An 11,218-nucleotide genomic window follows, 5' to 3' on the forward strand; every position below is an offset into this window, starting at 1 on the left:
GCTGAATGCAGCTTTGGTGGTCGCTGAAGCAAAAACTTGGGCATCAGAGGAGTTCGGTGAGGCCATGGAGAAAGACTTCCGGACGGCTTCGAGGAAATTCTGGTCCACCATCCGACGTCTCAGGAGGGGAAAGCAGTGCACCATCAACACTGTGTATAGTGGGGTGGGGTGCTGCTGACCATGAGGGAGCAGAGCCTGGGTTCTCTGAGGCTGGCTCTCCTATCTCTGGGGTTGAGGTCACCGAGGTGGTTAAAAAGCTCCTCGGTGGCAAGGCCCCGGGGGTGGATGAGATTCGCCCGGAGTTCCTCAAGGCTCTGGATGTTGTCGGGCTGTCCTGGTTAACACGCCTCTGCAACATCGCGTGTACATCGGGGACAGTGCCTCTGGATTACCAAGATGGCGCCTACCAGTGTGGTCGCCTCGGTTACGCGCTCCTCTAGTATTGTTTTTGTGGTTTTCGTTCGTCTGAGACATTACATGACTCACTTACACAAGGGGAGACTTGCTAACCATTAAGGAGGCTACTCCGGACTTTCTTTCACCAACTTTCGCAAATCTGCTCAGTTACTCTCCGGGGCGATCTTCGGTGCATGGAGGCGAAGGCGACGCCACAGAGGGAAACGAGCCGGCATCCAGGTGAAACTCCGCAAGAGAGGATACAGATTGGCGTTCCCGTAGATCCACCTCGCGAATGTACGCTCCCTACCCAACAAAATGGACGAGCTTCATCTTCTTTTAAAGACCAGTAAAGACTTCAGACGTTCCGCCGCCATGTGCTTTACGGAGACTTGGCTTTGTGACGCTGTACCCGATTGCGCCGTCATGCTTCCCGGCTTCCATCTTCACCGGGCAGACATGGAGTCATTGGGGAAAACAAAAGGCGGCGGGATATGCTTCTATATCAACGAAAAATGGTGTACGGACGTCACGGAGCTCAGCACACACTGCAGCCCGCATTTGGAGTCGCTGTTCTTGAACTGTATGCCATTCTACTCGCCACGTGAGTTTGCATCATTCATTCTCGCTGGCATCTATATTCCGCTTCAAGCTAACAAAAACGCCACACTCCTAACGCTCGCCGAACAAGTCAACGAAATTGAAAACAAAACACCCGGACTCACCCCTGATTATTCTCGCGGACTTTAACAAAGCAAAACTCAACCACGAACTCCCTAAATACAAGCAGCACATCGACTGTGCGACCAGGGAAAATAACATTTTAGACCACTGCTACACGACGCGAAAAAAAGCATACAGTGCCAAACTTTGTGCACCACTGAGCTCGTCTGATCACTGCTTAATTCACTTAATACCGACGTACAGGCAAGAACTTAAATGCGCGAAGCCGACAGTGAAAACAGTGAAAAAGTGGACCAATGAACCAAAGATGAAACTTCAAAGCTAATTCGACTGCACAGACTGGAGTGTCTTTGAAAATTCAGCTGGCAGCCTGGATGAATATACGGACACTGTTACATCCTATATCAGTTTCTGTGAAGATGTGTGTGTACCAACAAAATCATTTCACACATTCAACAACAACAAGCCGTGGTTCACTGCAGCTTCGCCAAGCTAAGGAGGAAGCATATCAGAGCGGGGACAGGGCCCTGTATAATCGAGCTGGAAACCAGCTGACTAAAGAAATTAACATTGCAAAGAAAAACTATGCAGCAAAGTTGGAAAAACAGTTTAGCGCTTACAACTATAAATCATTCTGGCATGCATTCCAATCGCTGACTAATTACAAGCGACGATCCCCCCCAAGCTGAGAACAATAGCACACTAGCCAACGACTTGAATACCTTCTACTGCAGATTTGAAAAGGACACTTTCACACCCCACACCCACCCAGCCGCACCACCGACCACTATCACACCACCGACATCTGCGTTGACCATCCGCGAACAGGATGTGAGACAGATCTTCAAACAAAAAAAGATTAACAAAGCGGCAGGCCCAGACCATGTGTCCACATCATGCCTCAAACTCTGCGCGGACCAGCTCGCGCCAGTCTTCACTCAGATCTTCAATAGATCTCTGGAACTGTGCAAAGTACCATCCTGTTTCAAACGCTCCACCATTATTCCAGTCCCCAAGAAACCTGCAATCTCGGGTCTAAATGACTACAGGCCTGTCGCCTTGACATCTGTGGTCATGAAGTCCTTTGAACGTCTCATGCTGGACCAGCTCAAGAGTGTCACAGGTGCCCTGCTGGACCTCATGCAGTTTTCCTACCAAGCGAACAGGCCTGCGGATGATGCAGTCAACATGGGGCTGCACTTCATCCTAGAACACCTCAACAGTGCAGGGACCTATGTGACGATCCTGTTCGTGGACTTCAGCTCAGCGTTCAAAATCATCCTCCCTGAACTCCTTTCCTCCAGGCTTCTCCAGCTCAGCATCTCACCAGCCATCTGCCAGTGGATTTACAGCTTCCTGATGGGCAGGACACAGCAGGTGAGTCTGGGGGAGACCACCTCATCCACACACAGCTTCAGCACTGGGGCGCCCCAAGGTTGTGTCCTCTCTACGCTGCTCTTCTCTCTCTACACGAACGACTGCACCTCAACGCACCCGGCTGTCAAACTCCTGAAGTTTGCAGATGACATCAGTATCATCTGCCTCAACAAGGACGGTGACGAGTCTGCATATTGACAGGAAGCGGAGCGGCTGGAGCTGTGGTGCGGCCGACACAACCTGGAGCTGAATACGCTCAAGACTGTAGAGATGATCGAGGACTTCAGGAGGCATCCTTCGCCACAGCTGCCCCTCACGTTGTCCAGCTGCCTTGTCTCAACCGTCGAGACCTTCAAGTTCCTGGGAATTACAGTCTCTCAGGACCTGAAGTGGGCGATCTACATCAACTCCGTCCTCAAAAAGGCCCAGCAGAGGATGTACTTCCTGCGGCTTCTGAGAAAGCACGGCCTGCCACAGGAGCTGCTGAGGCAGTTCCACACAGCGGTCATCGAATCAGTCCTGTGTTCTTCCATCACAGTCTGGTTTGGTGCTGCTACAAAAAAGGACAAACTCCGACTGCAACGGACAATCAAAACTGCTGAAAGGATTGTCGTTACCCCCCTACCCACCCTTGAGGACTTGCATGCTGCCAGAACTAAGACAAGAGCGTGCAAAATCCTCTCGGACCCTCCACATCCCGGTCACCGGCTCTTCCAGCTCCTTCCCTCAGGTAGGCGGTACTGATCAATGCAAACTAGAACTAGCAGACATTCCAACAGCTTCTTCTATCTTGCGATCAACTTCTTAAAAACCTAACCTACAATTCCATTGCAACATGCTGGCAATTTTTTGTCTTGAGTGTGTTGTCACATTTCTGTGGGGCCAATTATATATTACTCGTGCACTCACTGTAGTAGTCTCACCACGCTGCACTATTTCATATCTGTTGTTGACCAATACTGGCCACTCATGCCAGAGTAGCATCTGCTCCATTTCCACACTGACTGAGGAGTATCTGCAACATTGTCCCAGATTATCGCACTACTCGCTTGAAGTCTCGGCGCCCTTTGCACAATGGTCATTGCACCGGACTATTGCAATATTAGTCATTTCAACTGCTTGACGACTCTGCATCTTTTTGCACAATTGTGAATGAAAATTTTTTTTTACCGGCATTACCAGATAACTTGCAACCCTTTATTGCTCAGTGACTGTTTTTCTCAATGTCAATTGACTGTCTGTTGTCGTACTAGAGCAGCTCCAATTACAGGAGACAAATTTCTTGTGTGTTTTTTGGACATACTTGGCAAATAAACAGGATTCTGATTCTGATTGGCAGACTTGGGTGGGGGTGGTCCCCCTTTTTAAGAAGCGGGGACATGAGGGTGTGTTCCAACTACAGGGGGATCACACTCCTCAGCCTCCCTGATAAGGTCTATTCAGGGGTGCTGGAGAAGAGAGTCCGTCGGGAAGTCGAATCTCAGATCCAGGAGGAGCCGTGTGGTTTTCGTCCTGGCCATGGAACAGCTATTCACCCTCGGCAGGGTCCTCGAGGGTGCATGGGCGTTCGCCCAACCAATCTACATGTGTTTTGTGGACTTGGAGAAGGCGTTCGATCGTGTCCCTCGAGGGGCCCTGTCGGGGATGCTTCGGGAGTATGGGGTACCAAACCCCCTGATACGGGCTGTTCGGTCCCTGTACGACTGGAGTCAGAGTTTTGTCCGCATATCCGGCAGTAAGTTGGACTCGTTTCCGGTGAGGGTTGGACTCCGCCAAGGCTGCCCTTTGTCACCGATTCTGTTCATAAGCTTTATGGACAGAATTTCTAGAAGCAGCCGAGGCGTAGAGGGGGTCCGGTTTGGTTGCCTCAGTATTGCATCTCTGCTTTTTGCAGATGATGTGGTTCTGTTGGCTTCATCAAGCCGTGACCTCCAACTCTCACTGGAGCAGTTCGCAGCCGAGTGTGAAGGGGCTGGGATGAGAATCAGCACCTCCAAATCTGAGACCATGGTCCTCAGTCGGAAAAGGGTGGCGTGCCCTCTCCAGGTCGGGGATGAGATCCTGCCCCAAGTGGAGGAGTTCAAGTATCTTGGGGTCTTGTTCACGAGTGAGGGAAGAATGGAACGGGAGATCGACAGGCGGATCGGTGCAGCGTCTGCAGTGATGCGGACTTTGTATCGATCCGTTGTGGTAAAGAAGGAGCTAAGCTGAAAGGAGAATCTCTCGATTTATCGGTTGATCTACGTTCCTACCCTCACCTATAGTCACGAGCTGTGAAAGAACAAGATCCCGGATACAAGCGGCCGAAATGAGTTTCCTCCGCAGGGTGTCCGGGCTCTCCCTTAGAGATAGGGTGAGAAGCTCGGTCATACGGGAGGATCTCAGAGTCGAGCCGCTGCTCCTCTACATCGAGAGGAGCCAGATGAGGTGGCATCTGATTCGGATGCCTCCCTGGTGAGGTGTTCCGGGCACGTCCCATCGGGAGGAGACCCCGGGGACGACCCAGGACACGCTGGAGAGACGACATCTTTCGGCTGGCCTGGGCACGACTCGGGATTCCCCCAGAAGAGCTGGATGAAGTGGCTGGGGAGAGGGAAGTCTGGGCTTCCCTGCTCAAGCTACTGCCCCCGCGACCCGACCTCGGATAAGCGGTAGAAAATGGATGGATGGATGAAATTTGCCTCCCAACAGTCCTTCATCTGAGTCCTCTATTGTATCCGCCCTTTGCCACGTAGAGATATCCACAGACACAGTATGTATTGGTTGATACGACATGACCATTTTGAGCTCCATGCCGACAGCAATGCTAAGCTACGGAGGTCGAAGTCGGTAGCGCATTCACTGTGTGTGTATGGCAAGAAAGCCAGAAGACCAACGATGCTGGTACATTGTGCTGCATACGGTTGCGCAAAACGGTGTACAATTACAACAAGGGAACTGGGAGTAACCTTTCACATGAAAAAAAGTGTATTTAAATATATTATTTTTTGCTTTTTTTTTAAAAATGTTGTTTATTGATAGCATACACTTTGTCATTGAAAAAATAGTCACCCTCATCAAAATTGACTGAGGAATAAGCAAGTCACGACTTAATTTCAGTGTCCAGGCATTTTGGCCACATATGGCCACTCTATAAGCAGTTAGCCAGGCTGCTTCATTGGACTGGATAGCTACCCATTCATATATATGGAGATATGGTTAGCCGAGATGTCTGACGTGTGCGTCAGTGTCATCAATGTACCAGGAAATCATGCACAGACAGACAAAGGTTCCGCATTTGTTTGGAAACCAAACCGCGATTAAAACGCATCAATATTTTTCACGCACTAATTTTGTGTGTGCGTGTGCAAGTATATATATATTATATATCTCCATCCATCCATTTTCTGTCACGCTTCTCCTCACTCGGGTCGCGGGCGTGCTGGAGCCTATCCCAGCTATCTTCGGGCGAGAGGCGGGGTCCACCCTGAACTGGCCGCCAGCCAATCGCAGGGCACATAGAAACAAACAAGCATTTGCACTCACGTTCACACCTACGGACAATTTAGATTCTTCAATTAACCTAACATGCATGTTTTTGGGATGTGGGAGAAAACCCACGCAGGCACGGGGAAAACAGGCAAACGCCACACAGGCGGGGCTGGGATTTGAACCCCGGTCCTCAGAACTGTGAGGCAGATGTGCTAACCAGTCGTCCACCGTGTATAAAGAGAGAGAGAGAGATGTGTGTATGTATGTCTGTACGGTACGTTATCGGCTGAGCTGATCATCAGGGTCGATATTCGACATTTTGGCACATATCGGAATCAGCCTTTTTACGGCAGATAATCGGCCAAATTAAAACCAAAACAAAAAAAAAACTAAAATTCAAAAACAGTGCGACATAAATGAACCATAAATGTGAAATAAGGTACACACCGAATAAACTCGTGGCAACACAAACACAGAGAAATGACTCGAGTTAACTTAATAATGACCTAAATTGTGGGAATTGCATTGCGTTCTTGTGGCTGGATGTCACATATGCTAACCCAAGCAGGCAGGCCCTTCACTACGACACTATGGGTCTGTTATTTTTGCAGACTATTGACCAATATGAAGTGTTGAAAATGTTTTGCTCTCTCTGACAATACAATGTTAATGGCTCAAAAAACAAGCCATTTTTTTGGTTTCCTGAAACGTGATGGTTATATATTGTTTGGCTTCTCTTTCTAGAATTGGGCCACCCAGCAGAGTTTATTGGTGCGAGCCAAGGTTCTCAGCTGTGGGAGCACAATAAAACACCCCAGTACACACAGTCTCCTTCCTGGCCCTCCCGAATGCCCCAGAAGATTATCCAGCAGGGAAACAGTGGCTCCCAACCAGGTAATTTATATACTGCTTAAAGCTCGAATCGATGATTTCTGTCGCCCCCCCCCATGATGGAATTCAGCATTACAACAAAGTCATCCGTCACTTCGAAAAGATGTCGGCTGTGCCGGAGCCGACTGTCCCCGTCTGTCCACCCCTTGCGGGTGAATATGCGACCGTGTGTAATAGAGCTGTTGAAACCCGCGATGCAATACGATCTTGAGTACAATGTACAACCCCAAAATTCAGGGAAACCCTTCTTTCTATGTACTGTATAACGTCCATGACTTCCTATTTATTTATATATTTATATGCAATAAATGTTAGAAGTGATCCCCTCTTAATTGTTTTTTCTGATCAGTAATATTATTCATACGAAAGTTTACTGATTCTTAAATGTATTTAATATTGTGTCACACCCGAGTGTTTAATTTGAACACTGCAGCTTTAGGGAAGTATTGTCCACCTCCCACGTGACCATTGGTACATCAGACGGCTTGCATGATTTACCGATGTACATGGCGAGGTCATGTGCACGGATAACATGTTCACTACTGGTCCAAGGTAATAAGAATTAAAAGGGTTAAGACACAACAAAAGGTGGCGGAACGGTGGACAGCACATCCGCTTCACGGCTCTGAGGACCCGGGTTCAAATCTGGCCTCGCCTGTGTGGAGTTGGGATGTTCTCCCCGTGCCTGTGTGGGGTTTCTGCAGGTACTCCAGTTTCATCCCAAAAACATGCATGCTAGGTTAATTGAGCACTCTAAATTGCCCGGAGGTGTTTGTTTATATGTGCCCTGCGATTGGCTGGCAACCAGTTCAGGGTGTACCCTGCCTCTCGCCTGAAGTTTGCTGGGATAGACTCCAGCACGCCCGTGACCATAGTGAGGATAAGCGGTACAGAAAATGGATGGATGGACAACAAAAGCTGCTGAGGGGGAATAGACTCAATTAGCATTCACGTTATGACAGTTATTTATGGGATTATGGGACTAGCTGACATAAAACTGCATTTTAACAACTATAACAACGCTAGGCACGCCGAGACATCCTCTGATAGCACGCCTGTCAAATCAACAAATTGTGTGTGTGTAAATGTCTGGTTGTTAAATAAGTTTGCACTGAAATGCAAACAATAAGAAAAGAACATTCGGCAAACAAGTTGTGATATACAAGTATAATTTAATTGCAAATCAGTATTACAGTGATAATTGTAAACAATACTAATTGTAGTAGACAGAGAGGATAATACAGTGGGCTCCTTGCAGATCCTCTCCAGTTCTGTCATGTTGGATGGTGAACTTTGCTGGAAAGCCATTTTCAGGTCTCTCCAGAGATGCTCAATTGGGTTTAAGTCAGGGTCTCTGGCTGGGCCATTCAAGAACAGTCACAGAGTTGTTCTGAAGCCACTCCTTTGTTATTTTAGCTGTGTGCTTAGGGTCATTGTCTTGTTGGAAGGTGAACCTTTGGCCCAGTCTGAGGTCCTGGGCACTCTGGAGAAGGTTTTCGTCCAGGATATCCCTGTTCATCTTTCCTTCGATCGCAACAGGTCGTTCTGTCCCTGCAGCTGAAGAACACCCCCACAGCATGATGGTGCCACCACCATGCTTCACTGTTGGGACTGCATTGGACAGGTGGTGAGCAGTGCCTGGTTTTCTCCACACATACTGCTTAGAATTAAAGCCAAAAAGTTCTATCTTGGTCTCATCCGACCAGAGAATCTTATTTCTCACCATCTTGGAGTCCTTCAGTTTTTTAGGCTTTCATTTGTCTTGCACTGAGGAGAGGCTTCCATCGGGCCACTCTGCCTTAAAGCCCCGAGTGGTGGAGGGCAGCAGTGATGACTTTCTCGAACTTTCTCCCATCTCCCGACTGCATCTCTTGAGCTCAGCCACAGTGATCTTTGGGTTCTTCTTGACCTCTCTCACCAAGGCTCTTCTCCCCTGATTGCTCAGTTTGGCCGGACGGCCAGCTCTAGGAAGGGTTCTGATAGTCCCAAACGTCTTCCATTTACGGATTATGGAGGCCACTGTGCTCTTCGGAAGAATGTTTTTTTGGAACCTTGGCCAGATCTGTGCCTTGCCACAATTCTGTCTCTGAGCTCTTCAGGCAGTTCCTTTGACCTCATTTGCTCTGACATGCACTGTGATCTGTCAGGTCTTATGTAGACAGGTGTGTGGCTTTCCTAATCAAGTCCAATCAGGAGAATCAAACACAGCTGGACTCCAATGAAGGTGCAGAACCATCTCAAGGATGATCTGAAGGAATGGACAGCACCTGAGTTAAATGTGTGTCACAGCAAAGGGTCTGAATACTTTTGGCTGTGGGATATTTCAGTTTTTCTTTTTTTAATTCATCTGCCGTGCGCTGTCAATAAATTCCGTTTTTTAAAATTTTTTTTTGGTCACTATGGGGTGCTTTGTGTACATTGAGGGGAAAAAAATGAACATGATTTTAGCAAATGGCTGCAATATAACAGAGTGAAACATTTGATGGGGTCTGAATACTTTCCCCCTCACCTATGGTCACGAGCTGCGGGTCGCGCCCGAAAGAACAAGATCCCGGATACGAGCGGCCGAAATGAGTTTCCTCCGCAGGGTGTCCGGGCTCTCCCTTTGAGATGGGGTGAGAAGCTCGGTCATCCGGGAGGTGCTCAGAGTCTAGGAGAGAGTCGACATTGAGTGGTGCCAGATGAGGTGGCTGCGGCATCTGATTCGGATCCCTCCCGGACGCCTCCCCGGTGAGGTGTTCCGGGCACGTCCCACCGGGAGGAGACCCCTGGGACGACCCAGGACACGCTGGAGAGAGACACTACGTCCTTCGGCTGGGAACGCCTCGGGATCCCCCGGAATAGCTGGATGAAGTGGCTGGGGAGAGGGAAGTCTGGGCGTCCCTGCTAAAGCTACTGCCCCGCGACCAGACCCGGCCGGATAAGCGGTAGAAAATGGATGGATGAATACTTTCCGTACCCACTATATGTATGTGTAAACGTATCCATATTTTAAATTCCTTCTTAATCTATTAAAATAAAGCCCCTTTAATTCTCTGCTGCTGCCACTTCAGCTTGCCCACTGGCGAGTCTCTCTCGCATGTCGGTTTCCTGTTCAGTGCCTCCCCTTGCCTGCACGGTGCTGCCTGACGCTGGCTGCTCATTGGTCATCCGCGGAAGATTCCCAAGTGATTAACAGAACACCGCATCGGTTTAATTTCCGCTCCCAGCCGACTCATCTCGCTCCCGGCCCCAGCCAAGCGCAAAGAACTAATCATTTTCTAAACTGATTCAGTGGAGCACGTTCACTGAAGATATTTGTTGTTTTGAACGAAACAACACTAATTTACATCCTATCTTAGCTGCACATTGTCATCCAACTCAAAATTCCCACAATTGTGGACATTTAAGCCATATACAGTCGTCATGAAATGTGAATGACCAAACTTTGTTTCATGACCACAGATCACAAATTTTCTTCATCTTTTCTTCAGGCTCTGTGGTGCAACCGAATCCAAACTTGCCCATGGGTCCCCACGTCCGACACCCAGTAAATCTGAAGTTCACCCAGCAGAAGAAGTGAACTGCCTTTTTTTGGTTTGGTTTATGGCCAGTGACACAAAAAAGTACAATTATGTACCCTTTGCACCATTTCTATCACCAGAATTTTGAAATGACTTGTATAATTTTTGTACAGTTTTTATGTTTTATTTTTTGGTCTCATTACATTGATTTGTGATACAAATGTCAAATATTTTAATTCCCCAATTTTGAGGGGCTCCAAAAGTGTTTTTCGGAGGAAAAATGTAAACATATTTTTATGAGCTTGTGTGTTTGCCATCAGATGAAGGATTTGAAACAGGTACAGTATTTGATTCAAAAACAGTCTCGAGATGTCACTCTAATCATTTAGTGCCACTGTCATTAGCACGAATAAGGGAAGAATATAGCTATTAGGAAAAGAATAAAATCATGGCAAACCATCTTGTGTCTCGAGTTTTGGTTGATCCTTGTCTTCTGTTTTCTTGGGTAACTGATCCAATGACAGAATTTCTGGGTGGGGAAGTATTTGAATTTAGATTTACGTTCACATTTTGGATGAGTTCGATTTAGCTGAGCTGTGATTGGCTATCGCCGAGTCCAGGGTCGACCCCGTGTGCAGCCCTCGATCGATTTACATGTACGAATATCTTAACTAACAAAGTCTGCTGGGGTAGGCTCATCCATGAACCTCATGAGGACAAGAGGTCCAGAAAGTGGATGGACAGATACATTTTAGGATTTTCATTTTCATTTGCTCTTTATGAATTTAGTCGGTATTATCAGGCTTTGTACGCCGTATGCAGCACAACTTGCCGGCATCCTTGGTCTTTTGGTTTTCTTGTCATCCACACACACGGAATGCACGGACAACTTTTAC

At 47.9% G+C, this 11,218-nt stretch overlaps 1 protein-coding gene across 8 annotated transcripts in view; it reads left to right on the forward strand.

The window, feature by feature from the left end:
- The window catches only part of tut4 (terminal uridylyl transferase 4), a 96,410-nt gene extending 85,626 nt beyond the window's left edge, over positions 1-10,784 (forward strand). For 6 of the 8 annotated variants that reach the window (XM_061684734.1, XM_061684739.1, XM_061684737.1 and 3 more), the window contains 2 exons: positions 6,673-6,822; positions 10,293-10,784. In XM_061684734.1, coding sequence (XP_061540718.1) covers positions 6,673-6,822; positions 10,293-10,381 — 239 coding nt within the window. In that variant the 3' untranslated portion in view covers positions 10,382-10,784. Of the gene's footprint in view, positions 1-564; positions 2,608-6,672; positions 6,823-10,292 lie in introns of those variants that run through there. The other 2 variants (XM_061684736.1, XM_061684735.1) reach the window with 2 other exon arrangements.
- Positions 10,785-11,218: the final 434 nt, after the last annotated feature.

The sequence above is a fragment of the Phycodurus eques genome, chromosome 8 (assembly GCF_024500275.1).
Source record: "Phycodurus eques isolate BA_2022a chromosome 8, UOR_Pequ_1.1, whole genome shotgun sequence".
NCBI lineage: Eukaryota > Metazoa > Chordata > Actinopteri > Syngnathiformes > Syngnathidae > Phycodurus > Phycodurus eques.